Here is a 22,134-nt window from a genome sequence, read left to right as displayed (position 1 = left end):
CAGCCCAAAATAATTTGCTGTTGTAGACAGAGCAGTTACTATAGAATGTCATAGTTCATAACCATAGTCATTCTCTATACCTGTTATTGTACAAACAGGATGGCTACCATTCGTAGTGTTGATGAGCTTTGAGGATTGTCTTTTTAAAAGGCACTAACTTAACACTAGTGCACGTGTGAATTAAAGGGGTCCAGTGCTCCAAAACATGGCCACTTTCTTTCAGAGACAACAAGACTCTTGTCTCCAGTTCAGGTGCACTTTGCAATTAAGCTCCATTCACTTCAATAGAACTGAGCAGCAAAACCCCGCCCAAGCTAAAGAGAAGAGAGGGTCTGTCTCTGGAAGAAAGTGGGCATGTTTTTGTAGCGCTGGATAACCCCTTTAAGGCCATTTCCTACAGACACATTTTAGAGTCGATATTATTGCTGCAACTTCTCGCCTGGTTCTCTTCATTTGAGCTTTGAGAGAAAAAAACTATGGCCATGTAAGTATGGAGGGACGTTAGGAGTCTGTTATATACTTACAGAAGCACTGTCTCCCCCCCCCCCCCTTCCCCAATGTATTGTATGCACTATGTCTGTTTTATCATTGCATGACTTATCTGACTGTAGAAAGTGACAGATAAGTGGTACAAATAGAATTTCTGTCCTCTAAATCACACTGCAGAGTCTCAGTGAATTCCTATGTGATGCAGCTTCAGTCTGTCTTCTTGTGATTGGATAACAAGTAGGAGGGAAGGGAGATCAGTGTCAGGCTGTATTTCAGAGAACACACTAGAATATGTGAACACAGAAGAGACAGGGGTGTTCATAACTCTGCACCCACTATATCATTGCATTCTTGAGACCATGGGGGAGATTTATCAAAGGGTGTAAAATTTAGACTGGTGCAAACTGGTCACAGCAACCAACCACAGCTCTGCTTTCCTTTCACCAGATCTTAAAGCTGAGCTGTGATTGGTTGCTGTGGCCAGTTTGCACCAGTTTAAATTTTACACCCTTTGATAAATCTCCCCCCTTGTCTTTAGATCATGGAAGAAATAATCTCTTCAGCAGTACTCTATACATCAATGGACATACTGTTAAACAAGGAGGGCAGAGCTTGGTGTGGAAGGGTAGGGGTCTGAGAGCAGCCAGGTGGGATTTCAAGGGTGATAGTGTTATTCTGTAATTCACAGAAAGTTGGCAACATAGGAGAGACTAGCCTAATGGCAGCCAATCACAGCTCAGCTTTCATTTCTCAAAATGAGCTATGATTGGTCGCCTACAAGAATCAAACATCTTTTTTGTGTTTTAGACAGCTTGATAAATCTGGATCTATATATTTAGCAGCCGAAAATCATGTTGTAGCCAGATGAAATATTATGGAGACATACACGTTCACAGCATGCCGTTACTTTCCACTACACTAGATCCATAAAAATTGTTTGTTGCACACCTCCTTCTGTAGGGTTGTGGCTGTGTTTTTAACCAGACGGAACAGATGTACCCGGGCCCTGGAGCTGTCTGACTATTAATTATCCACCAAATGTATTCTAAAAATGTTTTTTTTTTCCTCCTTATCCCATAATTACTTTCCACCTGGGTTTTGGTTTCGCGGAGCCTCAGGGAGCTTTAATCTGTTGAAGAATTTTCTCTCCTCCCTCTGTCATATCCCCTTAAATCTTCTAGGTTTGTAAGGGTCAGAATTGGCACTTTCTATCCATCTGCCTCTTCCCAGAAAGCAGATTTATTATTGCCACAGCTTCCTTTGACTCCAGACTGTTTTGTATGGTGAACACAGTATGGTTTACATTAGCTCACTCTCTTAAAGTAGACTTGTCACGTAAGAATTTATTCTTTTTGTTGCTCATATAACATTAAAGGGGTACTCCGGCAAGGGGGCTTTTTTTCAATTTGGCCGGGGAGGGGGTGGCTGAGGGCAGTGACGCCCACTCACCTCCCCGGTTTCAGCGGCAGGCCCCGTATCGCAGCGCTCCGGTCCCCGCTGCCTGGCCGCTTCCTGGTCTCTGACGTGGGCATGAGACGCGACGTTTCAAGTCTGCTCAGCCAGTCCGTGACTGAGGTGGGATCCCGGGGAGGTGAGTGGACGTCGCTGCCCTTAGCCACATCCTCCCCGGCCAGATCGAAAAAAAAGCACCCATGCCAGAGTACCTCTTTAATATAGCAATCTAATCTCTAATGTCAATTACACACATGGGTAAATTGCATAGAAAGTCAGCTAGCTTATCACTGTTTCTTTCAGGATTCTGTGAGGAATCTGGAGATCATAGAGACATGGAAGGGACATACAAGTGCTGTCTTTGCCCGATTTTAACACAGGCTTTAGCTGTCCATGCATGATGGGAATTGTAGTTTGCAACAGCCGGAGGGCCACGAGTTTGACACCTGAGCCCTAGGATATTCTTCTCCCTTTTGCCTTTTGCATATTTTTTGGCAGATTAAATGGGGGCTCATCCTGTTGACTTGTAGTTCATATAGTTGGCTTGTAGGCTGAGCACTCCCAAGTTGATGGATTCAGTATGCTTTGTGTCATTCACAGTTGTTAGTTTTGGAGTGTATATGAACTGTAAAGAAGCTAGACTTACAGAAGTGCTGGTCAGGGGTATAGGGCCTTATGGAAACGTTGATGCCTTCTAGATCATTTATGGGGAAAACAATGAGTAATAATTGCTTGTTAGATACAGAACATATAATAATACGCCACCCACTCCTGAGACTGACCATTGCCTTCTGTGTATCTCAGTGTATGTGCCCGATGAGTGGGAGGTGCCTCGGGAGAAGATAACCATGAACCGCGAGCTGGGACAGGGATCATTTGGAATGGTGTATGAAGGGATTGCAAAAGGGGTGGTGAAGGATGAATCGGAAACCAGAGTGGCAATCAAAACTGTGAACGAGGCGGCCAGCATGAGGGAAAGGATTGAGTTCTTAAATGAGGCTTCGGTGATGAAGGAATTCAATTGTCACCATGTGGTAAGTGCACACCATCTTCTCTGCATATTGTCTTCTGCTGTTTGACAATGAACCCAGCTAACTACTTATACTTTTCTTTTACTCGTAATTTTTATTTTCCTTAGGTGCGTCTGTTAGGTGTTGTTTCTCAGGGTCAACCAACCCTTGTCATCATGGAGTTAATGACTCGAGGAGACCTCAAAAGCTATTTGAGATCTTTAAGACCAGACTCAGAGGTCAGTAGAACACTGTAATAACATGGCAAAGTATCTGACGGATGCCGTTGTCTGATTCTCTTTGTTTTTATTATCATGTGAACAGACGTACCTGATAGCCACCCATCTCTCTCACAGAGAATTTAAAGGGTATTCTCACTTGGCTATGGCATGTCCACAGGATGTGGATAGAGGCCCACCTATAGGACAATACATACCAAGGTTCGGGTCACCAGAGGTTTATGAGGTCATAAACAGCTGAATTGCTTTTTTAATAACTTTATATATCTCTATTAGGGAGTTATGGGAGTTGCGTAAGCAGCAAAGCACTGTCAGCGATGCCGTTTCTGTAATGTGATGGCTGCTTTAACAGCATAGATCGCTATAGTTGGTTAGACAAAATGTGTAGAACAGCTACCTCGGCTCTTCTAGGCTTCCCAACCACTTCTGGTAGCCTCAGCCAGGCAGGTGGGGGCCTGGGGCCTAAATTCTCAAGATAGGCGTGGGTTTTAGTGGTGGGACCCTCATCTACTGGATATTTGTCATGTCATATGTGGCTACTCCATAAATGTCCTGATGGGACTACCCCTTTAGCACACGTTTACCCAATATTGGATACACATATTTAGTATAATATATGACCTAAAAGTGTATAATTTTATTGAGTGTGTATCTGAGATAAGGAAGTTTATAGCTGATACAAAGTCTAGTATTTTGTTAGTGTGGTTTTTAATTTTTCCCCCTAATGCTTATTGACCCCTAAAAGAAAGAAAGAGAAGAAAAAAAAATGAAAAAAAAAAAATAAAAAATGTGTATATATATATATATATATATATATATATATATATATATATATATATATATATATTAGTGTATCCCAAATAAAATTGTGTAGTATTTGTTCTACTACGCATCATAGAATATGGTTACATACGGCTTTCTGCAGAGCATTTTGCTGCAGAACTGGATACTTCCAGATGTAAGCCACTTTCTTTTCCAGTATACATTAACCCTTCCTATGGAATAATTCCTGATTTGATTGAAAGCATGCTCAAGAGGTCATTGGCATGTTACATCTGGAACACAGTTATTTGCAGACCTTTCAGTGATGCAGGTGGAAGTAAACAGGAAAGAGGGTGAGGCGGCGGCGGCTGCTGATGAAGAGTAAGGAGCAAGGGCAGCTGCTGTGCCTCTGAGAAAGGAAATGAAATCAAGAGGCATTTAATCCAGAAGAAGCAGCTTCTTTTTTTATTTCTGTTTTTAAGATTTATAAATTCATGGGCCAGCAACAACTTTTTCTTCATATTGACTACTAAAAGTAATGTTATGTGGCTCTCCGGGACATCTTCCACTGCCTGCCTAGTACTAATGTGTTGGGTAGATCATATTATATGATATGGTGTTTGTGTGTGTCTGGGTCCTATATGTCTTACAAATTACAAGTGTCTTTTATTGTTTTATTCCTTGACATACTTACAGCATTGGAACAGTCAGTGTTTGCTTACAGTAACCTGCACTGGGTCCTCTGTTGCTGACAGTGATTATACCATTAGGACATCAGGTTAAGATGATTGCTGCGACAACAAGGGATGTGTGTACTAGGAATACTGCAACACATTTTGAGAGGTTAGACTTTGGATACAGTGAACAAAGAAATCCATCGAGCTCAACCTATCACCCTACTGCACTGATCGAGAGGAAGGCAAAAACTTTTGAGGCACAGTGCCAATTTTCTTATACAGACTTGTAAATTACTTATATTAAAAAATCTCAAATCTTACAGTACTTATAAGCTGCTGTATGTCCTCCATGAATTGAAGATTTCTTTCCAGGTATTCTTTACTACCACCTCTGTCCATGACAGGAACTGTAGCAAATCCCCATAGAAAACCTTTACTGCTGTGGACAGTTCGTGTCACTGACAGAAGCAGCAGCAGAGAGCCCTGTGTCAGACTGGAAAGAATACACAAGTTCCTGCAGCACATACAGCAGCTGATAGGCACTGAAAGACTGGAGATGTTTTTAATAGAAGTAATATACAAATTTGTATAACTTTCTGACACCAGTTGATTTGAAAACATTTATTTTCCTCCAAAGTACCCCTTTAAATATACCAGTTATTCTCAACACATTTCTTTCTATTACTTTAATACTAATCTTTGTGTTTTGAGTAATAGGAAGACAAATGATTTTGAGCCCTAAAAGAGACTAGGGCCAATATACCAAAAATCTGTCAGTGACAGGATTATCTATTCAGATCCTGTCATTTATCAACTTGCCATCCCCAGGCCAGAGACTCCCTTGAAATAAGAGTTCAGGCACCCCCTCAAGTACCGTTGTTGGCTCTTATGACCTGTATGTATACATTCCTCATCCAGACTTTGCTCATTTAGAATAGGGTAATTCTTATCCCACAGCTCATTCTCCACATTCCTTTGTTACCTATTCCCAGCCAATAAATCATCCTTGTGCCAGGTACCATTGTGAGAAGGTTACAGGGCCATATTAGCTAAACTAAGGCTGCCCATCTGCATTCCAGTGCCCAAGAAAGCCCTTTCCTAATTCCAAGAACTCTAATTTGTTTGTGACCTTGCCGTCACCAGAGCTCTAAATTCCTACACTATATGTTTAGAGAACGGGTTGCTGTAAAACAGACCAGTGTGAATGCTGGCATATTAATAATGTTATTGCCCCATGCCTGTCTACATTCGTGCTAGTTTTCAGACTTGGTGTATTCCTTACAGAGCGAAGAGATTACTATTAGTTCAGGCACATTGGTAAATTCTAATAGGTAAACATTCTCAATGGACAATGCAGAGGAATTTATCAATGCTTTCACCAGAAAACTAGTATAGGAAAGGTATAGCGCCTTTAAATTTTGTGCAATGCACAGAGAGAGGCCATGTTCAGGCATAGTTTTTCTGTCAGTATTTGTAACCAAAACCAGAAGTGGAGATGACCGAAAAATTATAATGAAAAGATTTGCACAGTTTCTGAGTTTTCAACTCACTCCTGGTTTTGTTTGAAAAAATTCTGACCAAAATACTATGTGTGAACATAACCAAAGTCAACAAATTTTACACAGATGAGTGAATGTTCAAAACGTTTCCCCAATATCACTACAATGTTGTGTGTGTGTGTGTGTGTGTGTGTGTGTGTGTGTTTTTTTTTATTTTTTTTATCTATGGACAGTCCTATAAATTAGATCCTGCGGAGTATATACATATACCGTATATCACATAGTGGTTATGTAGAATGGACTAGTCCTTGTACATAGCCACTCTTCTCTGAGCCACTCTCAGACCAGCCGAGCGTGTGAGTGTAATGACCCGAGGTGTTTGGTGTTCTGTGTCCAGTCTGATGTCTACGTGTGAAGCAATAATGAGTCCTATTGGAGGGCCGATTGTCAATTATCTTGTGTTGGACGCGTTTTAGGTCTCCCAAACAAAAGCACAGATTCCAAATTTTTTTTTTTTCATGTGGAACTTGGGGTTCTCTAGGAGAATATTTTGGCGAGTAGTTTTACTAAAACCATTAGTGCAACCGAAACACACAGAATAGGTGCGAATCGTTTCACGGTTTTTCTGTGTATTGGTTCCACTCCTGATTTTGGAAAAACTACTGAATAAAATGCTATATGTGCACATAAGCTAAAATAGCAGGAAATGTGACAGCATTAAAAAGACTTGCCTGGTAAATCCCCATCCTTTTTTGCTAAAAACATCAGTACTCTGTACCAGTTACTGCAACTTTCAGCAGTGATGTCCTCACCATCCACATGAGCTCATTTGCCTCAGTGGTCTTGTCTCATACATGGATGCATTAGTGCAGAAGCCAGGGTTTGGCTGCAGCGGTCACGTGGATGCATGTAACGTCATAGTTGAGGTGAACGAGGATGGGGACTACAAGAGCATTGATAGGTGATTTAGCAGGTGAGTGATGGCTGTTGTTTTTTTTTTTTTTCTATTACGTTTCCTGCTGTTAGGCTAATCTTTTTAAACTGAGGGACAACCCCTTTAAGATCAAGGCATCGACGTACCAGTTTAATAAGCAAATCAGTTTAGCTTAGCTCCTAGCATACTGTGTTTCCACAGTGATACGTGGTAGAGGCAAGCAGGAGAGAACATTATGTGCCCTGACTTTTACCTTGAAAAATTATTCATGCAGCTTTCTGTTCTTTCCTCCTTTTTTTTTTCTAGGATTCTTCACGCTTTATTTTTATTACTGTCAGATATAAAGTAGTGTACATTAGTGACTAGGATATCTTGTTCCTTCATGATCATAGTTGGTAACATTTGGTATGTGGCAATTTAATTGTTATTGTGTGTAAAACTATACAACTGTTGGCCGAGAGGAGAAGGCGAAGTATATACTGTATGAGATGAGCACTGCTATGTGTTGTGGGTATCTACATAAGGAAGATATAGATGTAAGGCTTGTCGGACATAATAGTTTTTTAGCATTATTTCCAAACCTCTAATTACCATATTTTAGTCCCCTGTTGTATATAGAGACCCCATCATCACCATTACACCAGAAAGCAGAGACTTTTGCACGTTTATACCTGATCATACCTTGTATTTCATTTCAGAGTAACCCTGGCCAGCCTCCCCCTTCCTTAAAAAAGATGATCCAAATGGCAGGGGAGATTGCAGATGGGATGGCATACCTCAATGCAAATAAATTTGTTCATAGAGACCTAGCAGCCAGAAACTGCATGGTGTCAGAAGATTTTACTGTCAAAATCGGAGGTATTTCTGGATGACTATATTATTTCAACATGTAGTGCTAGACTAGGCTAGTTCGCTTGTACCATGTGTGATTGTATAATTTTATACAAGAAAGATGCAAGTGGCTATGTAGTATATATGTGTGTACAGTATGTCAGTGTGTGTATGTATAATGTACCCTGTTTCTCCAAAAACAAACCCTATCCTGAAAGTAAACCCTAGCTTGATTTAGCAGTGTTTTGTGAGCAGATTTGAAATATAAGCCATACTCCAAAAATAAGCCCTAGCTACTGTCAGCACCTCCTGCGCCAGGTTATGTCACATAACGTTATTGATGTCATGTTACATGATATACCCTGGAGAATAGGCATACTGTAGCTCCCAATCGGTGTGGACAAGTGCCCTGCTAGCTCCCGCCGTGGCAGGGTAAAATCCGCTTCTCGCTTACCCGAGTCCTACATCATGAGTCAGTAGGTTTTGACTAAATCTACTAATCTGTGAATAGATTCTCATCTCTAACTGGTATACTATATAGGTAACAGTACATTTTTACCCCCCCCCCCCCCCCCCCCCAGACAACATTAGTTGAGTTAGCTACTCTGTGAGGTATAAGAACTGTGGAGCAATCGCAGGACAAAAATCTGAAGTAAAAAATAAAACCTACTCAGAAGATTAACCCATATTTCAGAGAGGAAAAAAAAGACCCTGTCCTTATTTTTGGAGAAACTTGTTGTTTGTGTGTGTGTTATACTGATACTGTAGCTGGGAACCAAGATTTTACCTTTCCTTCTCGGCTCTCCCCTTTAATCAGAGTTTTATATTTATCTCTCCAGACTTCGGAATGACCAGAGACATTTATGAGACAGATTATTATCGAAAGGGAGGAAAAGGTCTCCTTCCAGTCCGCTGGATGTCTCCAGAATCTCTCAAGGACGGTGTCTTCACCACTCACTCTGATGTCTGGTAAGTATGGAAGATATTCCTGGTAGCTTCAGCTGAAGAGAAATCATGAAATTGGTATAAAAGAAATCAGAATTCATAACAGTGGAATCCTTGTTTTGTAACCCTTCTCTATTCTTCCTCCCTCATCTCTCTAGGTCATTTGGTGTCGTGTTATGGGAGATAGCTACACTGGCTGAGCAGCCATACCACGGCATGTCCAACGAGCAGGTTCTCCGATTTGTCATGGAAGGAGGTCTCCTCGAGAAGCCAGATAACTGCCCGGATATGCTGTATGTCACCGCTGCTTTATCTTTTCCCCCATATGTTAGAAATGATTCCCTGAGGGGGCAGCATCCCATGATCAACACACACACACATATATCTATATCCATTTAATTTTTTTATGGGAAATTATCAGCTGCAAAAATCCCTATGCAACTGATGGCATGGTTATAAAGCAATAATAGCAATGACAGCGATGATACCTGTGGTTAGTAACTCCCTGCTATCATTACTGTTCTGGCTACATATTACTGTGATAGCTGTATAACCATGTCATCAGTGGCATATAGGGATTTTCTAGCTGACACTTTTCCTTTAAGTGAATGATAAAACGGCATGTTATCATTGTATGTATCGCTTTTATAGGGCATTTTCCATGTTGGTAAATAAAACCTGATTATAGTATAATGGGAAGTTATTCAGCTTTCTAGGCAGGCAGAAAGTTTTTCATGTGGTCACATGAGATCATTTGTGGGACAGGAATACAGGCCTTACTTCCCGTCTGATCCCCCTCATGGTTTTATAGACTGCTACAATTTTATTATACGATTTGGGGGGGGGGTCACAATTTTAGTGCATCAGCTGCAATGCCAGGAGGTAGTCCAGCTATTTCCTGGATGCAATAGCTCCTCAGAGTATACATGCAGTGCCTGCAATATTATATAAATTCACTGCCTTCGTAACCTGTGTTCCTGGTATGTCACAGGCAAAACTATATAAACGGAAATGCAATCTGATGAAGAAGCATTATTATTTATAAAGCGCCCTTAATTCCAGAGTTCTATACAAGCGATAGGATTTAACAAACAGGAATATTACAAGATCAAAACACATTGAAGGCAAATGGCAGACTGGTACATGGGGAAAGAGGACCCTGCCCGTGAGAACTTAGAATCTATAAGCATGACAGTGGTGTATATGGGTCTAGTCTTCTACCAAGGTCATATTCTGTACTGCTATGTTAAAACGTTTGTGGCTTCATCCATTTTAGCCTCTAGGTTTAATACCTGAGATTAGAGATGAGCAAATTTACAGTAGGTTTGGGATCGCAAAAACACAGATGCTTTAACTGCCGGTGGCAGAAGAGGATGGATGCGGCTATAGGGCTGTATCCATCTTCTCCAGCCACCGGGAGTCAAATGCCAAGCATTCAGGGTTTCTTGAACCCAGACTTACTGTAAATCTACTGATCTCTACCGGAGCCCATGAGAACAGAGAACACAGCTCACATATCTGAAGTGCTGCAGATTTGTGCAGGGAAAAGCTGCAGAGGGTTTGAGGAAATTGACCTGTGATACAGATTTTAAAATCTGTAAAATGTCAATTTCTCTTGCAGGTTTTAACCACGCATTTTACCCCTCTCAATGTAGAAGGATAAAATCTGCAGCGAAGTCCACCTACTACACATTTTTTGACAAAATCTGCGCCTGGATATACAGCAGATTTTCCATCCTCTGCAGACTTACCCAAATACTGTGGAATGCATACTTTTTCCTGGTGCATATGATGCATCTTTAGGCCATGTTCACACAACATACAAATAAGTTTAATATACGGCCATATTTGGATAAATACAGCCTGAAATCATAAACATAAAAATAAGACACCCTAACACCCAACGGTGTGCGTGTGGATGTTGGAGGCCATGGGCAAAGCCGCTTGTGGCACCAGCAGTAAATCCGTAAAAGGGGATAAGGTGAGGGGTGGGTGACGGGCGGCCTTACGTTCAAGGGGTGCCTTACTTTTGGGTACTTTTGCCTTATTTTCGGAGGGCGTCTTCTTTTTGGGGAATCGCAGATATATGGTGTAATGTGTGCCTCGGCTTCTTTTTAAATCAATACAGTAAGTGAAGTCTTGCTATTATTGATATCCTCGTCTGTGCAGACTGTAAATGAATGCTTCAGCTTCCATCGTCCCCTCTACTGACAGGGTATTTTCTTTTTGTATGAGCGCCAGTGATCACTCACTATCAGACACTGTGTGAGCTGCCTGCAAAACATGTTTGTTTGTTTTCGTGCTCACTGCGATTGAAAGATGAGTATCATGGGACGCGTCTACAGGGGCCAGAGAGGGGGAGGCCTGTATACCTTCTCCTCTATGGGATGCTCATAAAAAACAAGTTACTTTTTGCTCTGTGCTTGGGAACATCACTTAGTATTTTTTTTTTAATCTGGACGCTTCTTTGTCATGAATCATAGATTTATTAATCATAGTTTTGTTGTTTCCAAGTTGGCAGCAACTATTCGTGAATATTCAGCAAGGCAGCCTGGTTGCAATAAGTTTCTTTCCCTTTTCTTTGTTTATATATTAACTCTTGGCTCCCATACACCTTAGAGCAAGAATAGTGGCCCTCCAGCTGTTGCAAAACTACAATTCCCCTCATGCCTGGACAGCCATAGCTTTATATATCCAGGTATGATGGAAACTGTGGTTTTGCAACAGCCTTTCTATGACTCTCATTACTTTGTACATTCCTGTACAGCAATCGATTCCATGTCAGTGTAACAAAAATATATATATCTATATAGTAATTCCATAGAGGAAAAAAACAGACATGTCTGCACATCCACATGGCTCACACTGACCATCCGCTTCTCAGTACTATTTTATACATAAGGAGTTAGTTACAACTTGATCAAAGTGTATAAAGCCACACACTGCTTCAAAGTTCCTGATTTGTGTGGGTCCCTAACCTAAAAGGGCACAGGGCTGCACAGTGACCACAGCTGCCACGACAACAGTGCCTGGAGAGGGTGCAGTCCCACTCCTGCCAGACAACCCTCTGGGCCCTACCACCCTACAGCCGTCATGCAACTAAAAAAATGGCTGCCGCACAGTACCAAGCCAAACAGAAGCAAATGGAATTGTGCTCTCGATCTACACACACACACACACACACACACACACACACACACACACACACACACACACACACAGTAGATGGTAGAAAGATGTGTTTTGCGCTATATGTTGGCAGTGGACCTCTGGTTGATAAGGTACCCGGTTGAAAATATGGCATGTCTGACCTTATTGTAGAACATCATATGGTGTGACTATTGTAATAGTTGATGGTATATTTATATATTCTGTGTCCAGTGATTCTTTATTTCACTTCCATGTACAAGCTTTTCCCTTTAAGCTTTTTTTTTTGTTGTGAACATAGGGGAGGTTGAAAGTTATATATCCTCCAAATGGGGTTCTGGTGTGCTTGTAAGCACTTGATTCCTTTCTTCTGTGCACGATGCTGCTCCTCCTTGAGATTTAGTAAACAAGGTATTAAATCCACACGGGAGGGGAAGAGGGGGATTAAAAAGCATTCCATTTATGGCAAGAGCTGGAAGCATGGTCAGTGCGGAATGGCTCCGGGAGCGTCAAGTGACAGGGCTCTGTGTGCACGTCAGACGTCTGGCTTCTCTGCTCAGACCTGATTCCCCAACAGGGACCCCATGTGAATGGGCCAAAAGGGTACAGGAGAGATCCTGCGTGTAAGAGAAACTATTACAGGAAAAGGCACCCTCGATGGGAATAGACTGTATCCAGTACATTGGGACTTTCATTTTCAATGAAAATTTTTTTATAGAAATGCCCTACAGCCAGGTTTTAATGCTTACGGCATGTTATATATATATATATATAATATATGTATATATATTATATGTCCCCATAGGGTTTTCTGCTTGTCCTATAGTTTACATGTGTTGATACAGTGAACAGTGTCTGCAGGAGTAAGAACAAGGAAAAGTAGATAAAGTTGAGCAATTTGCAGTTTTTGATCTGGTTGGATTATTGATGCTTTCGGTTTTCTCTGTGTATGTCCTCCTTTATCCATCTTTAGCTGAACCTATGGATTTGGTGCAAAATAGTGAATCAAACACTGCAATAAAAACCTTTGTGAATTCATCCTTTGGGAATAGAAGTAATAACCATTACCCCCAGTCATCATTTCCTCTATTTATGAAGCTGACATGGCTATAATAGTGGCTACTTAAAGGGATGCTCTGTAAAACTTTAATTTCCTGCTGATCTGTTATGTTACATTTCCATATATTTCCATTCATATACATACATTTATACTATAGCACTATATATTTATCAGATCGCTACTTTTGAAACAGAGTGGTGGTAGATAACCTAGACAATGAGTTGTCAACAATGGGAGGGAGAGAGCTGCACATTAGGAGTAGGAGACTAGTTTGCGAAATGAATGTACAGTATATGCAAAAATATTTCACTTGAAGAACCCTACTGTGTAAGTACTACTGTGTTGATATAGGAATACTGATTTATTGTAGACAAGCAGTGGGGAGGCTCCTGGTGCAGCCTGTTTTCTTTTAGTCAGACACAGGAAAGTTAGGAAGAGGTGGATGGATTTATTTATTTATTTTTTTTTTATGTGTGCATTTTCTGCATGTTCTTTAAATATCTAATCTGGGTGGTATTTTTATTTTTTTCCTCCTAGGTTTGAGCTGATGCGCATGTGCTGGCAATACAACCCAAAAATGAGGCCCTCGTTCCTGGAAATAATCAGCAGCATTAAAGATGAGCTTGATCCAGCGTTCAGAGAAGTGTCATTCTTTTATAGTGAGGAGAACAAACCTCCAGATACTGAGGAGCTGGACCTAGAGGCAGAGAACATGGAGAGCATTCCATTGGATCCATCAAGTACCTTGCAGACATCTGAGCATCTCGTGGGACACAAGGCTGAGAATGGCCCAGGTGTAGTTGTCTTAAGGGCAAGCTTTGATGAGAGGCAACCATACGCACACATGAATGGAGGGCGCAAGAACGAGAGGGCACTACCTCTCCCCCAGTCCTCAGCCTGCTGATCCAGGCTGGAGGTCTGACGAACACTTGTGAAGTACAGCCCCTGGTGTGCATCTGAGACTTAACACGCAGGGGGCTTCCTCCGTATCTGTGCAAACACTAATCCACTTTCTCTTCTGGTTGGGCTTTATCTGCCTACCGAGTTGGCACTGGAGGACATGGTACGTCAGGCCAGTGCCCCCTTCTAACTGTGCGTCACGGTAAGCCTGTACCTGCTCTCACACAACAAGGATGAAAGCACTTCTTTCTCATCAAGTTTTGGGCCAGAGCAAACAAACTACTTTTTACCTTTGGCCCATTCTAAGAAAGACTAGTAAAGCATAAAGCATATTGCAACCCAGAAATTTATTTAATTCTTACAGTCTTTGCCAAATAGTTTTTTCTTTTTTTTTTTTTTTTTGTTACAGCATGGACAGTGCGGATGTATGAAGTCTTTTCATATCACAAACCCATGCACACTTTAATACTTAATTTTTTTTGTCTCATGGGGAACTTGCTATCTAAATTAAGCATTAAGGCTTTTTTTATTTTATTTTATTTTTTTTAATTTTGCGTGTGATGAGGTGGGAAGTGGAATAATCCTGTAAATATATACATATGTGTAATGTAATACATTCTGGAGAAAACTGGCAAAATATCACATCATGTCACAAGGAAGTGCGGGCAGGGGTTTACAGCAAAGTGCAAAACTTTTCAGGGGATCACAGAGGATACAGTGATGAGAATGGATATTTGCGAGAAGGCTGTGTATTCAGGTAAACAACAGATTTAATGGGTAAAAAAAAATTATGAGACTTTCCTGCAAACCCCAGCCGTCTCCACATCTCTAAACTTACTTTCTTGCACCTCATACGTATATACAAATTTTTTTTTTTTTTTTTTTTGGGGTGGGCGGTGGTATTTTATTTTTTTTTCTTGCGACAACTTTATAGAAGGTCCTTACAGTTCAATGTGAGGTCATAGCGTCATTTACATACACATTTTGTGTCCCTTTTATAACTTTTTTATGGTTCAGATGTTCATCTATGTCTGTACAGAAAAAGGCTGCTATTTTTTCTTTATCTTTTGTGTATTTAATCTATGATAGAAAAAAAAAACGTAAAAAAAAATGCACCTTCAGGTCTACTCTTCCATCTCCTCATGTTCCTATCAAGCCGCTTCTATTTTCACAGGGCATACACATACACACTTTGCTAGAAGACTTCCATTTACTGGGATGGAAGATTTTAGATGATTGCATTTTTCTGCGCCACTTCAACACAATAACGCCCTCATGTTGTGCACCTCCCACAAAAGAACTTGTAGTATTATCCATTTGTTTGTTTAATGCCTTTTTTGTGTGTACGTTTTTTTTTCTTTTCTTTTATTAATATAATATTATTATTAGACGGTTTCATACACGTGTTAAACTAAGTGTCTAGGGAAGGGTGGAGGGGCAGAGAAGTGTCTTATGATACAGTTGTATAACTTTTGTCCTATATTCCTTTAAACTCCTCACACAGCGACCATTCTGTCATAATGCAATGCGTCAAACAAGAACTCAGGTTAAAAAAAGAAAAAAGTAATCATACAGTTTCATTGTTGCTAAATTCTCTGTTTGTTCCTGTACTTCCAGTTGTCAGAGCCAGAACACTGGCTGGTGGATACAGGACAGCTTACATATTTCCAGATCTGTCGTCTCTATGTGTATATTGTGTATTTGTGTGGATTTTTAGATACGGCTCCATGCTTTAAGTCTCAGCTTGTATTTTGGGAGCTGCTTTTCACAGGAAAAAAAACTCTTCAGTCCAAAGGATGAACCGTATCCGGTACACAGACCAAATTCTTTAAAAACTAAATTGATTCCATGCAGCTTGTCAATGTCTTTAAGAGCAGCAAGCCCACCTTGTGGTACCTTTATTGCATCTTGGATATAGATATATATATATATATATATATATATATATATATATATATATATATATATATATATATATATATAATATGTGCAGTGGACTGGATAGGTTTTACGCTAAAACTTTCACCAGATCACCATGCACTCACTTATATATTACCAGTGCACCAAACAGGGTCAGTCTGAGCAATGAGTGAAATTTATATATTTTCTGCTGCATTGCACCATGACCTATCTTGTTTTTGAGTACCACATGCGAGTGGTATACGGTCATCATTGTGCAGTGCTTGGCCAGCTAAAAAAAACAACTGCTTCTTTTTCCCAGAATATAAGTACAAGCAGATTTTTTTATATTGTTAAATGCAATGTTCTGGCTATAAACACGCTGAATACGGTTATGTAATTTAATGTCATTCAACGGGCTGATGTCCTATGCTGAGTAAATGAGGCAGACTACAATACTCCTATTAACTCCTCTTCCATTGCATATATATATATATATATATATATATATATATATATATATATATATATATATATATATATATATATAATATATATCTAGCTACAGAGATCTATATCTAGTACTATATCCCAAGCTACATTAAGATAGATGTTTACTACAAGCGGCTTGTTTTACAGCAAGATTCATTTGCATTGCTCCTTGCTGCACTTAAAGACTTGACCTTAGTCCACATTTAGACCAAAATACCAGTATTTCAAACACAACATGATATATGGTGAAAAAAATGTGCTGTACCCATAGGAAGTAATCCGATAGCAGACTGTCTTAGGAGCTCTTCTTCCTTTTAGTGCACTTAAAGGGTTTTTCCTATTTCACAAAGCAATAGCATATTTCTAGGATATGTTATTACTTCCTGATAGGTGGGGGTCCAATTGCAGGACCTCCAGTGATCTTCAAAGGGGATGCAGCACTATGTAGCCCTTACAATCTTAGGATTGCTGAGGGCCTAATAGTGATGCTTCCCATCAGTCAGAAAGTGATGACAAGTGGGAGATTTACTGCAGCTCTTGTGTCTTCCCTTAAGCAGGCATGCTTTACCTAAATATAGGAGGGAAGCCATTGCAAGACTTAAGTATATATGTTTCTAGGGAGCACAGAACCTGCAGGAAAGAAAGAAAACACCACCCTAGAAATACTGCTATCTTCTGAGTGAACAAGTGACTAAGTGTACCCATACACTTTATACTTCTGTTGGCTGAACCTGTCAGTGTAAGGTGTATAGGGGTCTGGTGTGATGGAAAACCACTGCCGACCCCTTTGTTCTTGGAGAGCTAAGCCGCAAACAGAGCAGTCTAACTGCAGCTTATCCTTTCCCATCGAGAACACAGGAATGCTCGGCCATGCCGAATGTTCCTTTGTATGGGGAGAACAGAAGAGATGCTTGACGGCTGAAAAGTGGAAAAAAAAACATAAAATGATTAGTTTCTTTGGGTTGTGGCAGATTTAAGTCACCAGTTGTGTTTTGTAAGCCCTCTTATATTTGCTTTGGGGTAGAGGAGTTTTTCACTTTCTAACAGTTCTATTACTTACAGTTTATTATGTCTGAATGTCCGTCGTAATGCTTGATCTTTTTTTTCCTTTGAAAGCATACTAAATCTGATCTCATCTTGTATATCATACTTACCCTGCAGCCCCTTAACCTAAGAAGGTATTCTATGTAGGATTTTTTTTATTTTTCTTGTTTTCTAATTTATTGTTCTCATTGGTTTTGGTCACTGTAAAAAAAAAAAAAAAAAAAAAAATGCCCCAACACATTCTTATGTATTGAGATAGTGTTTTTCTTTTCTTTCTTTTTTTTTTTGTAAATGACAGGGGACAGTTTTCAATATTTTTTTTCCCAAACATTTATCTACCTCACTCTTTATTTTTTATATGTGTAAATATCTATATATAAACATATATATATATAAAAATGAAAAAATAAATAAAAAACAAACAAAAAAAGACTACATCTCACATTTCTCAGCAGTTGACAATAAACCATAGAACCGGTAACCTCATACACTACTCAAGCCACAAAATGCTGTTACAGAGAGGAGGGAGAGGCGATTCACCATTGCTACTTACTGGGGTATGTTGGGGTGCGCAGGGTATTACTAGTGGTGTTAAGTAATGTGCTGTTTAATGTTACATAATGGAACTGCCATATATGAAGTCTGGCCTTTTATAAGGATGCTGCTTTCCTAGCCAAAAAGAGCCATCCCTTTAGTCAAAGTGGTGGTAAAACGTCACCACCCGGCTATAGCTGAATCACCATTGTAGTGCACAGTTACTGTTGCGTCAAAGGTTGTCCACTTTTTGCAAGAATATATATCATGTGTTCCTGTTATGGTGCATTGAAAAAGAAATGTATAGACTATAGCAGTCACATGACTCAGTAGGGCTCACCTAAGCATGTATTTATTTCTGTATACCTGACATATATAATGCATAAAAAAATAACCCTATAGAAGGAGCAGCGTTGTTGCTTCTATGTTCACTAAAAACCACCCCCATTATTCCCAGACTCGTACACCTTTAGGCTATGTTCTTACTTTGGGAACATAGCAGGAAACTGCTACAAATCACGGCCACAAATAATAATCATGATCATTATTCGCCGCCGTGATTTTAATAAGATGGACGCCTTTCCCCACTATGTTCCCAAAGTGGGAATGTAGCCTTAATCTAGCAGCACTAGGGGATAAATACTGTCCTTAACGTTCGTAATCCATTCCCAACCCACATCTATGGAAGCTTCTCTGATATTTTCCCAGATCATTTTAGAATATAGGTATTGTTTATATTGAAATGCTGACAGAATAGCAGACGTAGAGGTTTACCTGGTCCGCTTTTTTTCCCTGTTAACCCGCACCAGAAAGTGACAACCTTTGGACACCGTAGCTTTATGGCATTTTGGTAGAACATATGCTGCTTTTTAGGTAAGGCCTTACAGCTGGGAATCTTCTATGCAAGTTACTCATCTTATCAGCTGGTAGGGATACAGAAGAAGAAGAATAGTTTGCATCCCAAGTTTTTAGCAATACTTAGAATGTAATTGGTTTCTGTTGAAATGGGGTCAGAGATTATGGGCAGTAAAGGGCACATTGGCCCAGTTCTCTTTCTGATGAAGGAGTCATTCACTGTACTGTACTGGAGTTTGATGTGGGTTGGTTTCCTTAATGTTACAGGGATTTTTTTTTGCATATAAATTATTTCAGAATGACGTGCACCTCCTTGACATGGTGATGACCTCTAGACATGGCGATTGCCTCACCCCCCTCTCTCTCTCTTGCACATACTGCTAAACCGTTTCCTTAAATCTCTATAAACTGAGGGTTGTTAAAAATATTACTTCATTCTTTCTTGTTGGATGTATAATAGAAAAAAACTTTCACAAAATGGCCTCACGAGAAAAACTTTATCTCCAAATTTGAGAGCTAATATTGGGAATGCACTCAGTAACTGCATTGACTACATGTACACTGCGGAAATCATGGGGACCGGGTGTACACCTCTCAAGTTCTGTGCTTGTCACTTCCTTATGGCCAGTAGGGATCATGATTTCCCAATTGCAGAACAGAAACTGCTTAGAGGTGACAGCAAAGGTACTCCACCTGTGAAGGAATGTTACAGAACTCCCCAATGTTACCAGAGGGGCTATTCTGCTAATAAAGCAAGAGCAATCAAAAAGTCAGATTTTACCAATAAAAAATATATACAGTAAATAAGATACATACCTATCTGGATACTTTGTATGAATGGATTCACACCACTTATTAGGCGCTGTGTTGCTAGTATATGTCAACATATTCCATGGTGAGGCCACTCATCATTGTATTGTGTATGTTGGGTAGAAGTTCTTGTTTTTTAACAGCCCAGGCTGCTTGACCAAATTAAAAACTGTACTTACCTTACCTCGCTCCCCTGCAGCCTCCGTTATCCAAGTGCCCAAGCTTCACTGCGTTCCATTTCCTGGTGCTGGGGTCGGCACAGTGTATCACCTTAGCCAGTGATTGACTGAACCACAGTGTTTCATGCTGACCCCAACAACATCAAGTGGAGCAGAGCGGAGGTTGGGTGTTAGGATAATGGAGGCTGCAAGGGAAACTGAATGTAGTCCGTTAGTAACTATGTTCATTCCTTTTCCCGAATGGTCCACTAGGTTTTAAGCCCTTCAAGGGTATTTCTTTGGCATATAGATCAATTGCAGTCACTTTAATGGACTGCACTCAGTCCCTTAAAGTGAATGGGTATACAGCATTATACGTCCCCATGTATATTAGCAACATAGGGCGCAAATGTGGTGTGAACTCAGTCTGACTGAAACATTGCAGATCTCTTTTAGCATTTCGGCATTTTTAAAGGGGTTGTTGCTTTAAAAAAAAAAATACAGGCTGCTAGGGAGAAAACAACAAAATAAAATGGTATACTAAGCTGTTTTATCCTTGCTATGCCATAATTATCTGACGGTTGAGGATTCAACTTCTGGTGTCCCCTTCTGATCACTTGGACGCTAGATAAGGTGCCTTTTTCTCACCACTTCTCCCACTGGACAATATCCCCAAAAAAAACAAAAAGCAACATCAAGCATAGCAAACACGGTCACCCCTGTATATGTGTATTTGGCCCTATCCTCAAGACAGACCATTAATATTGGTTTAGTGTAAGTCTGGCTCCTGGCTCCCCCACTGATCAACTGTGTTCATGTGAGCACAGGAGCCTCTTCATTGTTTACTACTGTTTTTCCTTGCAATTGCTGTATTATTAAAGGTAGTGCTGGGGACTGTAGTGATGACAGTGGTCTAGTTCCTTGCACTGCTAGTACTAAAAGAGATTATGTGGGTGTGTGCAAGTAAAGACTGAAGAGGCTGTAGAGCTCACACAAGCACACCAGCCTCTTAAAAACAGCTGGTCAGTGGGGGGCCAGGGAGTCTGACCCACTCTCACTTAAGGCCCTATTCCACGGAACGATTATCGGCCGCTACGGACGATAATCGCCCCGTGGAATAGAGTGCAACGATCAGCCGACATCGTTCATGTCGGCTGATCGTTGCAGTCGCTTGTTTTTCAACATGTTGAAAAACAAGCGACTGATACAGCAACGATCTGCTGCCGTCGCTCCGTTGAATAGGAGCATCGGCAGCAGACGCTGCTGTATCCTATGGGCTGCCCGGACGATCAGCGATCACCCGGGCAGCCCCCCCAACTCCCCCCGCGGGGAATGAGCCCGTGGTGAGCCTGTGGAATAGGGCCATTACAATTGATGGCCTATCCTCAAGATTAGCCATAAATATTATAAGACTCAACAACCCCTTTAAATGTAAGTGTCTGCTCTATAAAGCTAGCTGTAGCCTAATGGTTTTAGTTTACCATACTTCATTAAAATCAGCAGATTCTGCTGGGAAAAAACAAATCTTTGAAAGATCCTTGTGGGGGGGCTGCTGTCAGAGGAAAGAAAGATCCTACAGGATAGCATTTCCCCACTTGACTCATCCCTCCTCCAGGGTATATTTACAGGACAGGTGGCACTCAAAAATATGTTCTCTATTATAACACAGGTACATGTGCCTTGTATGCGGCCACCAAATGATAGAGGCCATTTATAGCAGTGGTCTCCTTTTACTTATAGGCTTTATTCGTTTCTGTCTGTATTACTCTATCAATGCCTGCAAGATTTGTTTGGCTGTGCATTTGGAAGTGAATTATTATAGCACAAATTGACTGAACAATGTGTCTGTTGTACAAAGCATAAGAGATATGGGCGATTTCTATCAGCAAGATCACATTACTGAGATCATCAGGGACCAATCCTCCTTTCTAAGAATTGACTCGATGGCTGGCCGGTGAGCTCATAAGCACAAGTCGGCCATAGAGTATAATTCAGCCTCAAAGAAAGGCAATTGGTCTAAGCATGGTTGTGCTCCTGGAAGTCACTTGTGTATCATAGGCCCATTCCGCAGAGTATAATTTAAGATCTATTCAACTGCTACACCTTGTATGTGAAGGTGGCAGACATGTATGTTGACTGAGGAGCAGGTGATACAGAACTGCTGCTTTTTCTTTTGTTACATTTTACGAACTTCTTCATTTTGTTGTCCAGCGTTCTATTTATAAGGCACTTATACAATTCCTCACAATACGGAACGTCCCTGGACAAACAAAAATGAGGATAAAACATTGTGCATCATTACGCTAGCTACAATAGTATTATAAAAAAGATGGACTCATAACATACTGGTTACTTTTGTAAAATGTGTTACAAGGTGCATTGGATTTTGTTGTCTTG

The 22,134-nt window shown here is 40.5% G+C and overlaps 2 protein-coding genes across 2 annotated transcripts in view; one reads left to right on the top strand and one right to left on the bottom strand.

The window, feature by feature from the left end:
* IGF1R (insulin like growth factor 1 receptor) overlaps nt 1-15,852 on the top strand; it is a 145,671-nt gene extending 129,819 nt beyond the window's left edge. Inside the window, exons 16-21 of the mRNA XM_069985051.1 lie at nt 2,746-2,975; nt 3,080-3,190; nt 7,761-7,920; nt 8,733-8,862; nt 8,997-9,131; nt 13,583-15,852. Of these exons, the coding sequence (XP_069841152.1) occupies nt 2,746-2,975; nt 3,080-3,190; nt 7,761-7,920; nt 8,733-8,862; nt 8,997-9,131; nt 13,583-13,949 (1,133 nt within the window). The 3' untranslated portion in view covers nt 13,950-15,852. The remainder of the gene's footprint in view (nt 1-2,745; nt 2,976-3,079; nt 3,191-7,760; nt 7,921-8,732; nt 8,863-8,996; nt 9,132-13,582) is intronic.
* Nucleotides 12,884-22,134, bottom strand: part of PGPEP1L (pyroglutamyl-peptidase I like) — a 36,120-nt gene continuing 26,869 nt past the window's right edge. Inside the window, exon 9 of the mRNA XM_069985085.1 lies at nt 12,884-12,964. The gene's annotated coding sequence lies outside the window, so the exon portion shown is untranslated. The remainder of the gene's footprint in view (nt 12,965-22,134) is intronic.

This window comes from Dendropsophus ebraccatus, chromosome 1 (assembly GCF_027789765.1).
Source record: "Dendropsophus ebraccatus isolate aDenEbr1 chromosome 1, aDenEbr1.pat, whole genome shotgun sequence".
Classification (NCBI taxonomy): Eukaryota; Metazoa; Chordata; class Amphibia; order Anura; family Hylidae; genus Dendropsophus; species Dendropsophus ebraccatus.
The sequence above is the reverse complement of the archived record's forward strand: the minus strand, read 5'-3'. Positions and strand labels throughout refer to the sequence as shown.